At 36.9% G+C, this 20,748-nt stretch overlaps 1 protein-coding gene and 1 long non-coding RNA gene across 3 annotated transcripts; both read left to right on the forward strand.

The window, feature by feature from the left end:
• Window positions 1-7,917: 7,917 nt before the first annotated feature.
• On the forward strand, window positions 7,918-13,773 carry LOC131784509 (protein Wnt-8b-like). Its single transcript, XM_059101320.2, has 6 exons — window positions 7,918-8,033; window positions 11,041-11,173; window positions 11,281-11,317; window positions 11,457-11,613; window positions 11,953-12,197; window positions 12,795-13,773. The coding sequence occupies exons 2-6, from the start codon at window positions 11,085-11,087 to the stop codon at window positions 13,224-13,226; spliced, it is 960 nt and encodes a 319-aa protein (XP_058957303.2). The 5' UTR covers window positions 7,918-8,033; window positions 11,041-11,084; the 3' UTR covers window positions 13,227-13,773.
• Window positions 13,774-16,314: 2,541 nt separating this feature from the next.
• On the forward strand, window positions 16,315-19,216 carry LOC131784503 (uncharacterized). Of its 2 annotated transcripts, none has more exons than XR_010717560.1 (3): window positions 16,315-16,645; window positions 16,938-18,314; window positions 18,723-19,216. It is a non-coding gene; the product is annotated as an uncharacterized lncRNA (long non-coding RNA). The 2 variants fall into 2 exon arrangements; XR_009340207.2 differs by having other exon boundaries at window positions 16,315-16,490.
• The last annotated feature ends 1,532 nt before the right edge of the window (window positions 19,217-20,748 follow it).

A 20,748-nucleotide genomic window follows, 5' to 3' on the forward strand; every position in this document is an offset into this window, starting at 1 on the left:
CGAATTCATGGAAACTTTTCACTCTAGGCCAGTCAGTTCGACGGCAGTGGATTAAAAGTGGAAAGTTGTGCACGATTAGATCTAGGAAACCCATATTAAACAAATAGGAAATAAATTTATCAGGTTTCCTAACCAGTATCCTCAACGAACTATAGTTTAAGTAACAGAAATTCCTGAGCTTTGCGTGTTTTGTCAATGATTGTCTACATAGCTGGAATCAATACTTCACAGCCTTCAATGCCAAAGCGCTTTTCTTATAACCATTTCTTGGCTAGAAAAGCCTCAAACCTACAATGCATGATTAGAAGAAATCGCAAAGGGAAAACTGGGAAATGAAATTCAACCACCTCGCAAGCCAACACAACAACAACAACAAAATATCTATAAAAAGAAACAATGCGGTTATATTTCACCTTGTCACCATGCTTAACCTCTTATATGGATTGGCAAGCCCCTGATGATTAAAGTTGTATTCAAGGTATTACAAACAGAGCATGGTAGCGATTGCGAAGGTGATTGTACCTCCAGACCGTAATATCTTCCCCTAAAAGAGATGTAAATATGCACTTGTAATGTGCTGGTGCCCTAGAAAGTGTTCCGTTCAGTCCCTTCCTCTAAGGACAGTCATAACGTTTCATCTTCAGCTCTTATCAGTCCCATGCAAGCCCTTTTAAAACATTTCCTTCGAATCCCTGCCTCTTTAGAAAGAAGAATTTTTGGAGTATAAATGTCCTTGGCTTATCTCCATAATTCCACAGTAAGTTCAAGCGTTCTGCGTCTCTCGCGATTGACGCTGATTCCTTTCGCGGTCGAGGTTAATGTTTCCATTAAGCGTATTAACCAATCAGGATCACAAAAAGGTACGTATGCAGTTCTGGCTTCGGGCCGGATTGATGAAACGTAGATAGGAAAACAATACCAGCTATTCCGACAGGTTTTAGCTGTTGAACGAAGCCCTTGTCGTCAAGAGCATTCAATGCATTCTAACGTGTTTTGCTTTAACTAGTATTTGTATTGATCGTATTTTCTCTGTAAGACCATGTAAACTAAGACGGCCAGAGAGACTGAACTTGCTTATTTGTTGTGGGTTGCTTAGCAATGAATGGTTAAAGTCGAGATTGTTTCCGATATAACATTTTTACAAAAACGGGTTTCAGATTTGTTAAAGCCAAACAGGAATTGATTTGTTACGAACTAGTAAAAATAAAAACACCATCTTAAGTGCAAACAACTGAAACGGAAAAGACAAAGCAAAAATAAAACGCTTTGGAAAGCTACCAAGCGAGACTTAAAAAAGCGCACGCCCCCCTGGAGATGCGAAATTGAGGAGAGTGTGAACAGTACTTTTTAAAATCCATGCAAACAATTCTCAAAAAGAACTTAAGGAGATTCAGAGTTACTGTCAAAGATTCCTCCTTTCAAAGAGAGGACCGTGGTGTAGAACTCGTCATATTTTTAGAAGGTTTAACGAAGACGAGATATGGCAGACTGCGGGTCCAACTTAGGCTTGCATCCTTAAAAATGTTACAACTGGTTTGTAACCATATTAAATTAAACATAATGACGAAAAAGGCAAGAATGTGTGACGAAGGAAGAGTTCCCTGCAAAAGTACCTTAGTAGGCTGGGTAACTGCGCCAGAGGGCGGGATTGCGTTCCCTTTTGTCAAATCCGATTACGTCGGTCCGCGACCGTTATTGGTGATATTGGCTGAGTCAATCAGTGTCCAAACAGCTTGTAAAATATTTGGAGCTGGCACTTTTCCCACAACTTGCGTTACTAGCAATATTCATATATAAACTTCATTTTTGAGAAAAATCCATCCTTATGTGCACTTTTCATAATTGTAGTTTTTAACGTTTTGTTTCTTAGGGCACTGTACAATTCTTCAACCTTTGATGTAATCCATACATGATGTAAGAAATCCCTACCTGGGATAAACTTTTGGAATTGTTTTTTTCTCAAACATTTTTTCTATCCCACAGGTTATTTGATCTCATTCGAAGAGAGAAAACACTAGGGAGCAAGTCATCTAGACAATATACTTCGTGTGACAAAAAGAACGTTTCTGGAAATTTGTCATCAACCGGCAAAGATGAATTTAGTACAGCAGCACGGACGAGGATATAGAGCTCTCTCGCAGAGACCTCTCGCAGAGAATCACCGCCCGGCTTCTTATGGTCGCTAAACATTAAGTCAAAAAAGAAATAAGATAAAAAAAACAAATTGTCACTAAAAGCTTGCTTAGTGTACCTGTAATGTCGATCTAGTTTGTGGGCCTCGGACATACCGTCGGTGATCAGCTTTTAAACAGTTTAAACAGTTTATAGCGAAGAACTGCAAACCCTGTTTGGCCTTGTAGCTTCTATTTTGTTTCTTCAACTTTCAACTTGGGTTGTTTACCCCCGCAACTAAAATACATTAGTAAGTGTGTAGTAGGAACCATCTCAGTTAAAGTGCCTATATATGAGTCCTGCACAGACTGATGAAGGTGAAACTCCACATCGAAAATGAATTTAGCTTTCATCGTATATTTGGAAATGTTCAGCATATAGAAAGATTATATTGATTTGATAATCGTGAACAGAATTGAATTAACAAGCAGGTATACATTTTAACATAGTTCTAGAATTATTCTGTATCTTTCCATCTTTAAAAGTAGCTCTCACGAGTAGCCCTGTGCCCCAAAATAGGAGGTTTCTCATACGTGCATGCTCCTGAATTTGGCATAAACACTTTACACTATTTGGATTGATTCAATTATCGGCCTCGATCTAGCCCTTAATGATCTAATTCCTTCAAACGACGATCTAACCAGCTCAGGGAATATAAGTTTCTTAACTGAGGACAATTGTATTGTCAAGCAGTTAACAGCTTGACTCCCAGGGAATCTTGACGAGTTTCCAAAAATACAAATAAAATTCCTCGACTACCTGAAAGATAAATTTATGACTATTCAAGAAGCAAAACTGACAGAGAGGTTAACTAGAATATTTTTCCAGGCCTCCATTGGGCGAAATGTCGTTCTTTCGTTCGCTTACTCAGCATTCTTTCATGCGAAAACAAATCAATCAACATAAAGTATTTATGACAAAAGTCAGTCCAATCTTCAGAAAAGCCCTTAGGAACCGGATTTCTGGCAGTCAAATAGTATTCAAATTTACAGATTCTTTACTTAAAAACTGGCCTTCAATAACATCAAATTGAGTAAATGAATGGCTGAAACTTTCTCCACGTTACGTAGTATTAGGCTCTGCTAGAGCTGTGTGGCCTTGAAGGTGTTCCTATTTGCAGTTATGATGAATGTACCCACTGATATTAATTCGGCAAATAAGAAAGTAGTTCGCGTTTTTTTTGTTGTTGTTGTCGTTGTTTTCTTTATATTACAGAAGTCAGAAAAATCTGAAGAAAGTTTTATAACGTTTGCAGTTTTTGACTGAGATCAGCCAAGTTGTTATTTGGTTCCAGATTCAGTCTAAATATGAATTTTTGTTCACCTGTTTTGCCGATGTGAACTTTACTAATTGTGATATAAAAATTCGTGTATTATAGGTCTGCTTGCAACGTAGGCGCTTATTCCTGAAATATCCAAAGATTATTGGATTTGGATATTTATGGACTGGTATTTTTTCTCAAGGAGAGGACTCAGATAAAAAACTATAGGCTTTACTCCGCAGATTTTTTTTTTAAATATAGGGGGTAAGTTTCTAAAGAAATTGTGGTAATGTGTCGGTGGAAGAGTATAACAGGGTAATTCAGTATTATCAACTGAGTCCAACTTGATAACGTAAATTGGCCACCGTAAAGAGTTTCAAAGCTGACGTTTCGAGCGTTAGGCCTACGTCTCGTTACCCCATTCGTTCTGACGAAGGGTTAACGCTCGAAACGTGAGCTTTGAATCATTTTACGGTGGCCAATTTACGTTATCAACTCAGATTAGTTAAATATAATTATTGATACTATGTCGTGTATTTTTAAATCTTGTACAGCTGTCACGGGAAGATCAATATTACGTAAACGCATTTGACACGTTTATCGCCGTTTTATTTTTGTCTCTTTCTTTTCTCAGTCCTGGCTTAAACTTTGAACGTTTACTTACTGTAAAAATCATTCATATTATAACATGTATTTGTAAATCCTGTACAGCTGTTCCAGGCGCGTTAACGCATTTATACGTTTATCTCTGTTTTATTTTTGTCTCTTTATTTTCTTTTCTCTGTCCTAGCCTTGACCTTTAATGTAAACGTGCTTTATCCACGAGCAGTCTTGTAAGATTGCTGAAATATTGATCAAAAGGAAAACATATAGTAAAATGATTTCCGTTTTTAAGAATTTTTTTTGTTTTTTGCTTTTTTTGTTTCTTTCATCCAAGGCGACGTGTTTGGGTTAAGAAACCATTTATGATTAGTTAAGTGCGGAAATATTTTTCAAAATATATCAAGAAATTTAAGGTTGATGAAAAAGCGCAAGCATGTATTCAGAATTCTTCGCACAAGAATGAATAAAAATCTCACCGATGGCAGTAGCATAATAACCACCTGCAGCATTCCCTTCAGTTTTCATTTCAACGTTGAGTTCTAAAATTTGATCAGTCAGGCTTGGGTTAATAAAAGGTGATGCAATGAAACATTCAATCGCTACCCTATGCTCTTTGCACCTTCCCTGCAAATTTAATTTGCCAGAGCTGAGCGTAGATTTCCTCTTAAGTGGAACTGGGAGAATGTTTCCTATAACCAGTATCTTCTAATAAGATGCGGAAAATTTTAACTTTTAGAAGATTCCATTTAGAGTGATATCAGAAATTTTAAAAATGTAATGTAGATACGTATTTTATGTTCTGGAATTTTTTTCCCGTGGAGCCATGGTATTTAGGTAAAATATAAATAACATGGCTGACGGTGTGCCTATTAACCATTGTCGACAATTGGCTTAGAAGAATGCGATTATTTCAGTGCACGAGTTAAAAATAAAACAAGTTCGGACAATTTGTGCATTTCTTGACGTAGTTAAAACTTGATAAACAAGTTTATGGCGATCTGTATGTTTGCACAGGAAATGATAGTCACAGGAAGCTGACAAAAGCATACCTCTAATTATAGATGCTTGAGGTTATTTACATACAAGTGACATATAGAGTCAAAGAGCTTAAACCAAGTAAATAGGTAAAACTACCTCAACCAAGTTGAATCCGTGCTAGACGGCATACAGACAGTTGCCAATAAATTGATTGAATTTTGACATGGACTCTTTAGTGCTGTAGGCGATGAAAAGGTCGCGCCCTAAAATTTGCTCACAAATAATCCAGCGTGTTTAAAATCACGTTCTTTTTAGGTCCGTCCGTCGTGCCTGCAAGACACACATCAGTGTTCTCACAATATCTAAACCTATTCTGCGTCGTCGATTATTTAAATGAGGAGTCTATGAGAGAGTGTGTTTCCTTCATTGATGCTGTAAAACGTATTCTAGCTTCGACTTGACGGAGAAGACTTTTATCCCTGTTGGATCAAAAATTTTGCGAACAAATTAATCCATTCGTTGCAACTGTTTATAAATTTCTTTGTAATAATTTGCGGATAAAAACGAGCGCAGTTGCTAGTTGAAAGAGTGTTTTTTATCATAGTGCAAAACACAGAGCTGAGCTGAAACTCTCACGCCATCTGTCAATTAACACAATGTCCGACCATTTTCCAGGCTTCTATCTAGCCCTTTTTGTTAATTAAAAGCGAAATGTTTGAACAAGAGAAAACTTCTTGGCTTGTAAACAAGCCAAGCAACGTAACTGATGAAATTATTGAGCAGAGACGAATATTATCGTAGAGAAAACGAATTGAAATGGACTGTCCGAGTTTTGAAGATTTTTTTCTCTCAAGTACATTGTCATTGCAGTACGTAAAGTAATACAGCTCACACACAACAAACACGCGTATTATAAATATTTTAGTTTTGGGTTCAAAAACAAAACAGAACAAAACAGGAATAATGAAAAATATAACCAAACTGTCATATCTGTTAAAAACTTATAACAGAGCGACTACGATCCTAGGTCATCATGTCGACCTCCAGTCATCGCAGTGAAGAGCTTGCTCTGATATCGTTTACGATGCGTTGAGTGGAGGGCGTCATCAGTCACTGAAGCCGAGTTTTAAGGACGCTTTTACCACAGCAATCTTTATGTTCCTGTCGATTTGGCCGTCGTTCATTTCAATACACGCCATGATCAGTTTGTTTTCTAATTTTCACATTGAAAAAACCCTGCGTGTTTTCATGAGCCAAAATTCGAACCGATTTCCCTGAAAATTTCAATTTTACATTCTTTATTACGACTTTAAAAAAAAGAAGCAAAATTTTGAATCAGACCTGCCGAACTTTTTCAATCCGTGAACTATTTCAGATTGTGAAGTTTGATGGTTTGACATTTTTGACAGCTGTAGTCTTATTCAACCAATCAGATTATTAACATTTGCTCCATCCAAAAAATGCTTCTGATTGGCTTATTTTAGCATGTTAAATGAGAGTAAAGAACATGCTGACGACACTTGTACGCTTAAAAAATCCAAAATTTTGACTTGAAAATATAAGGAAGTGCGTGAGGAATTTGACGGATTCTTTATTTTAAAACAAATAAAGAAGCCTTTATTGTGTTCTAGTCCGTCAAGAAGTAAGTAGAAACTAAGTTTCGTCTTTCCTCTTAAACTTCCTTCGTGCCCCATCCGCTTCCTGCGTGTTTTACAACAGAACAGACCGCAGTCAAGGCTTTTTTATTTGTTAAATAAACTAATTATAAGCTAACAGTATTTTTTTCTCTTTAAGTTGGTTTCGATTAAAACCACGCAATCTTTCTAATATGGAGCAGAATATGCAATTTCTAGCGTTTACCATTCTTTCGTTCTTTTTCTCTCGGCCACCCAATGATCTAAGTAATCTGTTTTCATATTCGCTCTGAATTACAACTTTACGCTCAAGGTTCTGTATGTTTTTTTGGTTGTTTGTTTCTGTCTCTCTTTCTCCCTCTCCCTCTCTCTCTCTCTTAGGCGTGGCTCTGAATTTCGTTTGAAAGCTTGAAGGGTTTTCAGTTGACCAAGTTAGTACGGCCACAGCCGACTCCGACAAGGAGGTCTACATAAACTTTATTCTTACTTGCTAAGCTATTTCAGAGTTGCTATGGTGGCCTCAGAAACTGACACAGAAATTTTTTCTGCTTGCTTTTTTTGGTCGTTACTCAGTTTTTGGTTTTTCTCATTATTGTAGACAGACATCGTTTCGGAGACGTGATCAGAAGAGTGATCTATGATTGGCTTTGGTCCTTATTTCTCAACTAATCTCTTTTGAATAACATTGATCTTCCTTCTTTCCTATTGTTTATAGCTATTCCTAGACGTCATATATTACCTTTATAGTCCCGAGCGCACGTTTTGACTTGGAAATCCGCATTTTCCATAATTGCCTCAGCAGAAATTCCTTTCTATGTCATTATCCACACGGAAGACCATGCGTAAACGGACGAACACGACATCAAAAGTTAGAATAAAAATAGATCAATCATTTCTCCTTTCGTGCCATTTTTGTTTGATTCACATACGGGAAATTATTTGTGCACTTTTTTTGCTGTTCACACATACAGGGAATCATGTTTTCGCAAATTTATCGATTTCCGAGCTGTTTTTTTTTTTCCGTGTTTGTTATTAACAGTTGTTTCTGCGTCAATGCAAAGCTTAACGTAAATAGAACGAATTAGAATTGATAAAAAAGAAGCTTTCGATGTTCAAACTTAGCTCATTAAAGTCAGTGGTGTCCACGAGAAATAACAAAATACTCTCTTATATCCTCTTGAGTCCTGAATGATACTAAACCACAATGGGGAAATGACAAATAAGTCCCAGGAAATCCCTTTTTGTCAAATTGTCAGGCTGCTACTTAAATGAGTGTTCTGTTGACGCCAAAAACAAGGTGTGCTAGACGTGCGAAGAAGCAGAGCTCTCCAGAACTGTGTCTGCAGCCGGTCTGCAAGTCCAATCATAACACACTATTTATATTGGTAAGATATTTGGTTTTATTGTTAGACTGTTTTCATCCTTGCGAGTACTACCGATCATTTTTTGGCATTCTCAATTCTTTGGGCTGAAAACTATTTGAATTTAGTCAAAATATTTTCAGTAAACTCCCGATAACTTCATAAGTCTTTGTAGTTGAAAGTCTGATTCGGTGCAAACAGACAGTTAATTAAGGGCTGTGATCGGACAATCAGCCGGTGGCCGCTATACAAAATATTCTATGTACATAGTTCTGCGCCGCCCAAGAGCGTGTGGCTCTTGATTCTTTTTAGTTTAGGAGAGAGTTCAGATTTTGACCATTATAGTCCTAAAATGGGTATGGTATCAAAAGAAACAAGATGATTTTCGGTCTTCCTGGGTTCCTGTCGAGAGCGAAGCTAAGGAATTCACTTTTCGTCTTACAGATTTTTTATGGCCATTGTTTTTAAAGAATGCTTGAGACATCCTTGTCTCAATGCGTACATACAGGAGCTCTAAAGACTTTAGGATGGCACGTAAAGGTGCCATGATCTTCAGTGCTAATAATCAAATAGTCAAACCAACATTACTTATGAAGAGCTCAGTAGACTTCAACTTCCGAAATTTTCCGTTTGGCTAGCTGTGACATTGTTTGCAGAAAAGTAATACATCTGAATTACTGCTCTTGACACTATTATCGAAGTCGAGTATTTGTATGGATTTCAGATCTTCAAAACGAGTGTAAATTACAGCTCTCTGACTAATTTCATACTTGCACGTTTAGCCGATATGTCTGTTTCAATGTGTTCTTTCCTCTGGTAGACTAAAGAAAAAAATCAAATTTAAAACGATTTATGTTTTCACAATCTAATGCGTGAAAGTTTAAATAGAATTATCGTTAAAATCGCTTATCTTTCAACTTTTGATTCAATTCAATTTTTCTGAAGTGTTTATGGCAAGCATATCCACTTTCAAAAGAGTTTTATTTTTAGCCGGAAAATATCCGATACCAGCACTCTCTATGAAAGATGGATTATTGAGATTACAGTTAAGACTAGGGAGACCTTTGGACTATCGCCGTGGCGTCAAATGGAACTGAAAAACAACTCGTTTTGATGTCGTTAATACAACACTTAAGCTAATTTCAATTCTAATTGTGTTTTGTCCTTCGACATGGGGCGTAGATATAAAAATTGAAATGGGACACTTTATTGAAAGCCAAACTAACCTAACTTGACGATTAAGGTTTTGGAAAAGCAAGACTGTAAGAGAAATCGATGGACAATTGTCGTTATCTACCGCTTGTGTCCTAATTCGGCACTAACCATGAAAACATCTTAGATGTTAAAATAAGAAAAAATAATCCTGAACACCATAATGAACAAGATGAATAGTTAAAGCTAGTTTCTCCAACCGAGAGCACTAACAAGATCGAGAAAAACTCGGCTATTTTTTTATTTTAAGATCATTATTTCATTGCACTGAAATGGTTTGCTCAGGGTACATTAACGCTTCCTGTTTATGTGTGATGACTTCGTCGTACTGTTTGTGACTGGATAGACAGAGATATGAGAAATTAGAGGTCGAATTTCGTTGGATTGATATGTACCTGAAGAACCCTCTTATAATCGAGTAACACTTCTTAATCAATAAAACTCTCTTCAGACATAGGCCACAGTCTTATCGGACAAAGTCTAAAACACTTGGGAAGAAGTCACGTCTCAACTTTCATTGCAGAACTACAAGCAGATAATAAAATTATTCCAATACTGCTGGGTGTCCAACGTATCCTTGAGTTTCACAATGTGCAGAGTAAAAAAAACTTGTATGCATTTAATCATCAAAATGAGACCTTATTGACAAAACTTTTTTCACTAATTGATTGCCATTGATTACTGCTTTCAGACCGTGTATTCAGTCACCAGAAACGCATCCTCTTATATTGCGTAACTGGAAAAAAACGGCTTTGTACAACGCACAGTTCACATATCGATATTTTTTGAAGGTAGGCGACTCCAAAGTATTGAATTGTGAATTTTCCTTCCAATTTTTCCCCCAACAACAGCATTTAGGGTGTCATTTTTGATAAGGAACGGTAACTTATGCCCCATTCACACCAAAGCTTAAACATGTTTAAAAGTTGTTTTGTTAAACACAGTTTAATTTTTTTTTTCTTCATAGAAACTATTTAACCGAATATTTTTGACTTGAATGTAGCACATTGGAAATACAAGTTAGCTAGTACTTGAATCCAATGGAAAATCAAGTTTTTCAGTTCTCTGTTTATAATTTTCATTCAATGAAAACCAGTTTAACAAAACATGTTTTGCTGGTGTGAATGGGGTATTAGGCTACCAGGTCGTAATTAAAGTCCAATGTGTAATTTAAAAAATAGCGCGTGCACTTTTTAATGCCCGATTGCCTCACTGTCTTTGATAATTTTTCATTAGGAAACTATAAATAAACATGTTTTCCCACGGTCATGTATCAAAGTTGAAAGCATTTAACTACACAGAATTTAGTTCTCTTACTGCATCAAAAAAGAATAAGATAAACGACGAACATTTTGGCATTTCTCTCGGTCAGTGGGGAAGCATTATGGTCACAATTCCATTTAATTGCTGCTTGTACAGAGGTGTATCGAAGATGAAGTCTAAGGTTTCCCGTAAAGTTTCAACAAAACACAAACCCAATAATCAAGCTATAGAAAGTACACCAATCTATTCGGCATGAAAAGTGTCACTTTTTGCGAAACACAGCGTGGATAGCGACGTTACAGTAGAGTAAGTTATCTGAGTGGGACTCTGTGTGGCTCCCGTTGCTATATTGAAGCTTTCGACAACTTCAAGCGATATAGGAGGACAGGTTGTTAAGATAGGTTTGGTGATTTATCCTTGGCAGTTTCTTGACTTGTTTATCTCATGCCAATGTATCTTTTTCCTAACATCGCGTAAAACTCTTATTTATGGCTATTTGATCAATTGAGGTGTTGCTAACGTGTTGCTTTCTATCATTGTTTTATACTATTTGCAGACTCAACCTAATTTTCGCTGATTTGTATTCGACTGAACTTCGTGATGTCAGAGATGAAGTTTTTGATGATTTTTCCAGCAATCATGGTCACCTTGGCTCTCCTAAACATGGTCACAACAACAGAAGGTCGAACGTAAGTCTCGTTAGTTCATGAAAGCTAAATTTATTCTATATTTAACCTCACAGTTTATTTTTCTACATTTTCCTCGTCAAGATAACATTTTCCCTTTTATTCGGCAGAGCTGACCCAGGATCAGCCATCGTTAATTCCATACAGGTATGTTACTTTCAGTTTATTATCTCTAATCTATTTCAAACTAAGATCATTTAAGGGTTGGCCTCTTTACAACTGAACGTATAGCGACCGGAAGATGTTTTGTATTTACTTACTTCTTGGCTTTTTTCTTTAAACTCAGGATGCTACCAAAAGAATGAAAATCATGAGAGCCGGATTGAGCAGGGGTCTGGGGGAATGCCAAAGGCTATATAAAGACGAGCTCTGGGACTGCAGTTTTTATAACAAAAGCGTGACTGGAAATTTACCTGACTTTGTTCAAAGAACTTTGCCTTATGGTAAGAGGTCTTATAATCATTTCATGCATGCATCATACACAAAGTAACTTGACTCTGTTTTAAGCAGGACTAAGTACATTGCGGATATTCGAGCTTCTTATTCAAGCTTCTACCTCAGGATCCTTCTCATTCTACTTTTATGATCAAATTAATAATAAAGAATAATGGTAAAAACCATGATGATAAACATTTTGTTGATAAAAATAATCATTGACCTGAGATTTGTAGATAGATTTAGAAAATAAAGAGATTTTCCTCGTGGTATTATTCCCTTTTTTTTTCAAATGTCTTAAGCTATTTAACTTATATTTCTAAACAGCTAACTTCTTTCTGTTGCAGCAAACAAAGAGACAGCGTTTCTACATGCAATCACCACCGCTGGCATCCTACAAGAAATCGTTTCTCAGTGTGCTGCAAATAAAATCACCGAATGTAGCTGTGACAAAAAAGCACATCGAACTTCTAGATGTGGGAACAACCTGACGTTTGCCGCGGAGGTGACGCTGAACCTCTTAAGAACTCGACCACAAGGGAACAACGATCGAAGAGAAATCGACGAAAAGAATCAAAATGTGGGAATAGAGGTAAATGAGATTTACTTATTTTATTAATTCTAATATTTCATTTTTTGTTTGCTCACTTATCTATCAATTTTGCTGCCACTTTTTATTCAAATACCTATCATTTATCTCTTTCAACCATAAGACAATAATGGCATCTCATTTTTGAGGAATCGATTAAGAGGTCACGTCTCCTCTAACTGTACTCTACGTGCATTCTCCTTGGGGTTATTTTACCAAATGAATTCTAAAATTGTTTCTATGCTGGGAGCGACAAGAAGACCCAACCTGGCTTAAAGGGTAATGTGTTGTCAAACAGGATATGCTGTTTAGCATGGAAACTAGCCTAATTTAATGCGTGAACTTGGCGGTGTGTTATCAATATGAATGGCATAAACAACTCTTGTTAATCTATATTCCAGAATCTCATATTCCTTGGGAACACTTACATTTTTTTTTCTTCCGGGAGGAAACACCGCCTTTACATATTCACTTGCAGACACCTGCTTAACACTCGTCCTATGGGCTTCCTATACCACCAGCCTTGGCACTAAGCTATAGTTTGTATGGTTAATACAATGCCCGCTGATTATTCTGACCAATGTTTTCGTATCCAAATAGGTTTTCAAGGGGAATTACAAGAATTGTCTGAGTAGAGTGCCTAAAAAATGCGATAAATGGCAGGAAGTTGCAAAAGAACTGAAAAACAAATATCAATCTGCCGTCAAGAGCAATAATGTGCAGCAGCAGCAGCTCAGTATGGGAAAGGTTTTCCGCAGAAATCACATGCAGCTGCTGGTACTAACTTATCAGGATTCGTCGCCTGATTATTGCCAACGTAATGTGACCGCTGGCTCTCCAGGCCTGGAAGGAAGGGTATGCGGAAATGATGGAAAAAAAACACGTCACTGCAGGTCACTGTGTAGGCAATGTGGCTTGAAACTCATGAGGGAGAGACGAGGGAGTCCAATCAACACGGTTACAGTCTGCAGGCAGAGGAAAAGAAGCCACCAAAACCGTAAAGGTCATAACAAGGGAAACCGTTCACCTTAAGAAAGCATTTTCTCGTCATTATAGATAAATAGTATAGGCCTTATGTTGCTGAGGCAATTTCATTGAGAAAAGCACTTCGAGCTTTAGTCTTCACGTTCAGCTGCTTCTTAGCGTCAGGCTCATAAATGCATCGCTTGCAAGTTTTAGTGACACAGTAAACCCACATTTTTGTCTTATTTTATATTATATTTCCGCATCTATACAACCAAACAATGAACTTGACAGTGCTTATAAACACGTTCGTCGACTGCTTTCCAAGAGGAAAGTATACGTAGATCTAGAGGCGATATTTTCCATAGATGTGATTTGTCCGTACGATTTCAGATAATCTTGAGAGCTCACACTTTGTAACAAGCTGCATTACCTGTTATTTGGATTGATAGTAGCAGTATTTTAACCTGTCTCTGTTTTATTACGCTCTGCAGTTTTATACAGGCATAGCAGATAATGACCGAGCACATTTGATGAACATGTGTTGGCCTTGTTAAAAAACTATTTCCTCTAGGAAAAAATGAATAATAAATTGATAAAAATGTCTTTGGTAAAATCTTGTCACTTTTGAGAAATTTAGTATTATGAGTAATTAACGCGTGGGCTTCGGGCACGGTTAGCGGCGCAAATTTGGTCTTCCTTTCATATTAGGGGGAGATATTAGCCCAGTACTGAGATAAACATGAAATCTTTGAGGTCCATCTCAATAAGTGACAGAAATTTCCTTTCCGACTCCCGTGACTTGATAACCAGATATCCTTCTCATAAACATGATGTATAATTTTTTTTTTCTGAGAAAAGAATGGTGGGATGTAAAAAGCGTCCAAAAGTTTGAACAAACATTTGCGAATTTCATCGTGTATGCTCTACATTCGTCCACTATGTTGGTGAGGTGAGATCTCGGAAACCTATCCTAAAAAGTAGTTTTAAAACCTTAAAGTAGAATTGACGTTAAATGATATTTTTCCTGTTGACACTCGAATTCAATTTAATAGGCTAAAATGTGCACTGCCGAATAATGCCTACAGTTCTTTCTGTTCAAGAAGAGTTTTACCGAAAGAGCGGGTCGGGAGAAAAAAGAGACATCACGTTTCGTTTATGTAAGTTAGTATGCTGCACGAAAAGTCTTTTAATACGAGTTACTTTCCGTTCCTCAATCCACTCAGTGACACAGCTACCTGAATCCTCTCGAGCAAGAGAATATAAACAGTTCATAATATCTTGTCTCGAGCGATGTATAACCTTTCAACCTGCACGCATCTAAGCATTTCTGCAAAGACTTATCATATTACAACGCGATTTCGCGAGTGGAGGGAGAGAGAACTAGCGAGGAAGAGTAAATCTAATCAGCTCGCAGCAGATTCTTGTGTCGCAAACATTCTTTGGTCAAATATTAAAAGCTGACCAAATCTATCGACGAATAAGGACACCAAGGTTTGTCAAGTGAAAAGTATACATTTCAAAATCAAACTCCTAAATTTGTGAGAAAGATTGACTTTTGCAAGCCCAACATACATGCTGTAAAACTCAGATATTTCGATACTTTAAAACCAAACGATCGTTATAAAATCCCCCAAATATTACATATATGTTTCAACGTCAACCACAATCAGATTATCATCCGCTAACGTAGAAGTTATCAGAAAACAATCAATCACTGATGGTCTAGGAACCGAAATAAGAGGCTGTAATTGACCCTATTTCGAAAATTCCAAGCACGTTCTACAAGATGGAAGAGGATTGTGTGGAACTCTTTTTATTTTATCATCGCATCAAACTCACATCACCCCAAATATGCTAATACCAATACCTAATGCCAATGCGCTGATTTACAGGAGCCATCAAGAAAGAAGCCAACGTGACTGCTTTTTGAACACGATTAAGATTTATGGAGAACTGGAACGAAGTCTTCAGTAGGGAATTTTATTTACTTACATCTCAATATTACAAATTTTCAACTTATTTTGTTAAATTTTTCATTTCATAACCTAAAATGTGTCATCAGCGCGATCTGGAATAAAGCAAACTAGAACTACTTGAATTGGAATGTTTTGAAGAATATTAAGCAGCGAAACATTTTCAATTGCTCCACATCAGAGACTGTCAATAAAGTGTGGCATATTGATCATGCCCTCATTGCGGAGACTTCTTAGAAAGGGAAGCCTTGAAATTTTTAAACGACTTCAAGACGGCTCGGGGAAAGAGGGTTTTAAAACATGATAAATAACTACAATAAAAAATCATTTTGATGTTTTTCACTTAAGTTAAATGAAATTCTAACCTTCAAGCACTTAAGCGAAAAGCGACGCCAAATGCTAAACCGCAAGAAGGACATTTAGAGTACAAGATAATGAGATCATATCATTTAGATCACGTACTCTACGAATTAAAAACGGAATAAATCACAGATCGGAATAAGTCAGGGAAAGAGAGGATGCAAATTTTCTTGAAATTTAGCTGTTTACTGCGCATTGTTGAGGCCTCATCATCACAGTCATGTATGATAGTGATATTCAATGAGATCCAATCTATTAGTTAGTCGTTAAGTGATCAGAAATGGCTTAGGAAATAAGTCAGACTTTTAACTCGAAAATTCTTATGGCCTAGGAAGATTACCTTTACCGTTTTGCCTTGTATCGTTGAACACAACATCACGAATGTGCTCAGTTACACAAGAAATGTCCAGCACGCTATTTGAATTGTAATTTCCACTTTTGTGTTCATTTTACAGCATACAAGTTGACCTTCTTTGTCTGCGAGCAATCAGCAAGAAAAGGACACAGAAAAGTTCATTTTCATTGGTTTAATTTTGAATCCTAATTATATTTGTTGTTGCGTCTCGTTACTGCTCGGGCATCTTTCGTCTTTTCGTCTACACAAAACCATCTTTACAATTTCAATTTCTTTCTTAAATTCCCATCGATTTGTATTAATCTCTAAAAGTGATTATCTTCCAGTTACGTGCAAAAAATGCATGTGTAACGTGATGTTCTTGAAATACAATACTGATTTAATTCTAATCAGCCACATTTGATTGCCCAAAATTCCACGAACAAAACTGGTTATTTACTTGGAAAAGCGGGTTTTACTTGTTTAAACAGCTCAGCTGTCATAAATTTTTTCTAGTAATTTTAAGGTCTCTCCAGACTTCAAATTGGTACTTCAAGGATATTTTAAAATTTGAATCCTTTAATTCTCTTTCCAAGAAGATGCAGATGTTCCACACTCCTCACTACAGTCTGCGTTCCTGGTCTTGTCCGACAGAGATGTAAAGTATGTTAATAACTAGAGCAAAATAGTTTCAGGAAAATTGCGAAAAAGGCGAATTTTGCAAACACCAGTGCGGGCTGAGTTTTTTACGACATAATAAAAAATGGCTGACGATTTTGAATAGGTAAAAGGTATAAGGCAGTTGGCACTCGAGCCAGGTAAGCGACTGAGAGTATCTTAAGAGTTCTTGATTGCATACTTTATAGTTTGGCGTTTTTCAGTGTACACTTAGAGAAAATGATTATATACTTACGGTAGACGAGATAATTTGGCTCTAGGAACATGAAAGGCATGAATGGGTCGCAATAATGAATGCAAAAAAGTGGTTTGGCGATAGAATGGCGTGCAAGGAAATCAATGTGCTAATGTAAAGCATTACATAATTTGCGTTCATACAAGAGATCACACGTGTTACATTATTATATAATCAGCCCTGGTGATTCTCTTTAGTTCAAAGTCCTTCTCAGAAGCACTGGTTAGTGATTATGAGTTTAGTGTCGTGGATGGGGAATCCTTCAGTTTTCGCCTGGGAGGCGCAACATGTTGCTAGAACGCTAGAAGCTGCGGAGCGTCATTTTCATAGCGGGTTGACCCACGAACTCAGGGAGAAATTTGAGGAAAACTTAAAGGTGAACAGAAAGTCCAATGAAACTCAACTGAGCTTCAAGCAGTAAAAGGTACTCAGATGAAAAGCCAAGTACTTATGTCTGGCACAATCAGGTACTTAGCTGAAGACTTCCCAAGATCAAGAATAAACAGATATCCGGACGGGCAGCAGATGAGATATTGTGCCGTGAAGGCATTATGAGCTTACACGTGATCGAATGCATGGAGCGAAGAAACAACCGCATGGAAAAAAAAATCGACCACAGAGATAAGTCGTGTACTTTTTTCATTATTGTGTCTCACGTTATTGCGTAATGATAATGTCTTCTTATTCTTTAAACGACCACAATGATTATATAATACACCTTTTTTAGCGAACGAATTTATTTTTGTCTCTTGCACGCTTTCGCTGGTTATGAGACAGTTCGCGTTAGAAAAGAGATCCCAATAGACTTAAGATGGTGATTTTGGTGTGTTTGAGAATCCATAGAGATATCTTAAGTCTGAAACGGTGATAGCAGGGAATAGATTTCAAGCTGGTCTTACTGTGAAACGTACGTTTAATTTCGTGCAAACGACCGAGAACCGAGAAAAATTATGAAAAAAAATTTAATGCTGGCATTTTTATCGAAAAAGGTAATTTGCACTTGTATTCATTTGCTCGGAAACCATTATTCATCCACTATATATATATATTAATTGAAAGCAATGATTGCGTTGCAAACCGAATTGATGAATACGAGAGTATGGTAAATTTAACTGTGCATTGGTTTATCAAGACTATCAAGGTCGCATTCAGTATCAACAATGTTATTAATAAAAGTCAGTGGTTTTAACATCACAAACATACTCAATACAATCTAAGTCATACTAGCAGAATCCATAGATGTTCTTATTGTAGTATCATGCTGAATGCTCCTCAAAATTTGAGCTCAGATGCCGCCGAAATTTCAAAATATTTTGAAAATTGTTTGCACTCCTTTGGGTGCAAAAAATTGACATATATGTAGATATTTGTTTCGTTTTCTTTCATTCTCAGAGAAAAGTTTTTCCTGTTAGAAATTCAAACTTTAAATAAATTAGCTATATTTTCACATTCTGCACTCAGGCATTTTATCGAAACTACGGAGTGTTTGCGATACTGAAGCGTAAAGTTGAACTCCCCAATTTATGCCAACTCACCATCGACACAAGAGCAATGATCATACTTCCAAGATCATGGTAAGCATCAATTTTCCATATTTTCTTCCATACATTTAAGATCTGGTTGATGTTTCTCTTGTCTCTCATTACCTTTGTTCTTAAAAATATATGGATGTTGTAAGGAGCAATGCAACTTTGGTCAGTCCTTAGGGTTATAAGGGAAATCGATGATGAAATGGTTAGAATGTCCTTTCTTATGAGATGCCGTTCTGTTTTTCTCTTACATTATCTGCTTCCAATGTTTGAGTCACGTAGCTACTTGAATCAGTATCCAACAATGAATGCAATATGTTATAATGTGCAATAAAATGCTTGTATGATAATATTTTGAAAAGAATTTGAAGCAGGATCAATGTTTTCGACTAACACTGATACACTAACAGAAACAATATATTATTTAATCATATCTTTAATTTGCCTGAAAAGGTACCGAATGATGTTATGGAAAAACTGTGAGAAATTTCCGGCCAACACACGATGACAGGCAATCCTCACCCCTAGAAATTATACCCTTTCTCAAGGAAAGGAAGGAAGAGAAATCCAAGGAGCCATATTGATAAAGTTCCTTCTAGTCCCTGAGGAAACAGATGGCCCTTCCTCTCTGAAAGTTGAAAGATACAAATTCCGATGAACAATCACTAACAATCGATTGCCTATCTATTCCGTCATTTAGCCTTCTTGTAGTGCATAAACGCACGTGTTATTGAAATAGATTAATTGAAACTGAAAGTTTTGTAAAGCCCCTTTCGTGTGAAACCAACTAGCCACTAGCTTAATTACTTTTACCTCAGACCACGTAATAAAGGCATAGAGCAAGAGAGACTAGACCATTGGAAGCTTGGAGTTATTTTTGGGCTATGTTCTGAACCTTTCTTTGGACCTTTTTATCTTGGACCAATTTATCGGGGAAAGGTAGACCATTAGCACTTAGGGAGAGGTGGGATGCAGTTTACCAGTATTCAGGGAGGGGTTGGAGGCAGACTGTTGTTACTGAGGGAAGGGTGGAGGACGAACTATTAGTACGCAAGGAGGGGTGGGAGGTTATTGTATTATTTAATACTACTGACTGATGAAGTTTTCACTGGAGTATACAAGTTATTCTGATCGGTTTCTCGACTGACTATTTTATGTCAAAATTTTTGCGCTGGGCCGTACCGTTTCTTGATTTTTTTGTGATGCAAATGAGAAACTGGTACCTAAACACTAGACTAAAATTGTTATTGAAAATATTGCCAATTCCTGTTTTCGATCTTTCACTGTTGAGTCATGCGTGTGCCTGTTAACTGGACTTGTGCCAGCACTAAATGATACTCACGGGTTAGCATAAATCATCCATCAGTTGCTTCATGGTTCCCTTTGTGTATACGGTAGGTCGTTCAATTTAGCTATCTTCCTTTTGTCATTGATCTTATCAGACAACAAAGATCACGGAATTTCCGGTCCTTATTCACAAGCGTTATTGCAATTTTCACGTTTACATCTTTGCCATGAAACATTGTTGGTACAGTCGTACAAAGCAATCTTGTCTTTTTTCAGATACACAGTTTTCCCTATTAGATACACTCAACTCACGCCTTAAGTTGACTGTCATGTCACGCATTTCACTACGTAAATTGACGATTAAGAAAGCACAGCTTTAGCGCTGGATCATTTTATAAATACCAGATTTGCATTTTATGGCTTAATGGCGCAATTTTTCTTTCACATAGCCGTTGCGTTGATTCATTAAATCCACACAAGTGCAAAATACAGAATTACCTCTCTCGAAAATTACGGATTTCTAATTCACAAATTAAAAATTTCCTTTTCGCAAATTACCGATGTAAGTTAATTTTAAAAATTACATTTTTTCATTCCGTTTCGTTTCGTAAATTATACTAAGCCCTCTCAGAGACAATGACAAAGCGACTTCTATGTTTCGCAATGACTTGAGAGAACCTACAATCTTTTTCCAATTTCTGAAACAGATAAAGTTGATAAGTGTCTGCTAACCTCAGACCAGATCAAAATATTATGCAGAAAAAGGAAAAAACCCAACTGTACAAAGAAAGTTAAAGTGCGTGGGCTATGAGGAAATAGCACTTAAAGCCGGAAAACTGTGTATCTAAAAAGGGAGAAGATTACTTTCTATGAAACTACCAAAATGTTTTTATAGTAAAGGTGCAAACACTAAAATTGCGATAACGCTTGTGAATGCGAAGTTAAGAGCTAACGATCGGAAACTTCGGGATCTCTGTCGCCCGAGTAAGATAAATGACCAGAAGAAGTTGATAAATTTAGAAGTGATATACTGTACACACAAAGGGAAACGTAAAGCAACTGATGGATGATTCGTGATAACCCGTGAGTGTTATTTAGCACCGACACAATTCGACCTCAAAGGCACACGCACGACTCAACAGTGGAGGATCGAAAACGGAAATTGGTGATACTTTCAATAACAATTATAGTC

This window comes from Pocillopora verrucosa, chromosome 5, assembly GCF_036669915.1.
Source record: "Pocillopora verrucosa isolate sample1 chromosome 5, ASM3666991v2, whole genome shotgun sequence".
Lineage (NCBI taxonomy): Eukaryota > Metazoa > Cnidaria > Anthozoa > Scleractinia > Pocilloporidae > Pocillopora > Pocillopora verrucosa.

Bases quoted from the DNA above. Each gene is read 5' to 3' on its own strand.
- LOC131784509 (XM_059101320.2), top strand. From the start codon at position 11,085: ATGTCAGAGATGAAGTTTTTGATGATTTTTCCAGCAATCATGGTCACC. The intron at 11,614-11,952 runs GTAAGAGGTCTT...TTTCTGTTGCAG, and splicing joins TCAAAGAACTTTGCCTTATG to CAAACAAAGAGACAGCGTTT. The intron at 12,198-12,794 runs GTAAATGAGATT...GTATCCAAATAG, and splicing joins ATCAAAATGTGGGAATAGAG to GTTTTCAAGGGGAATTACAA.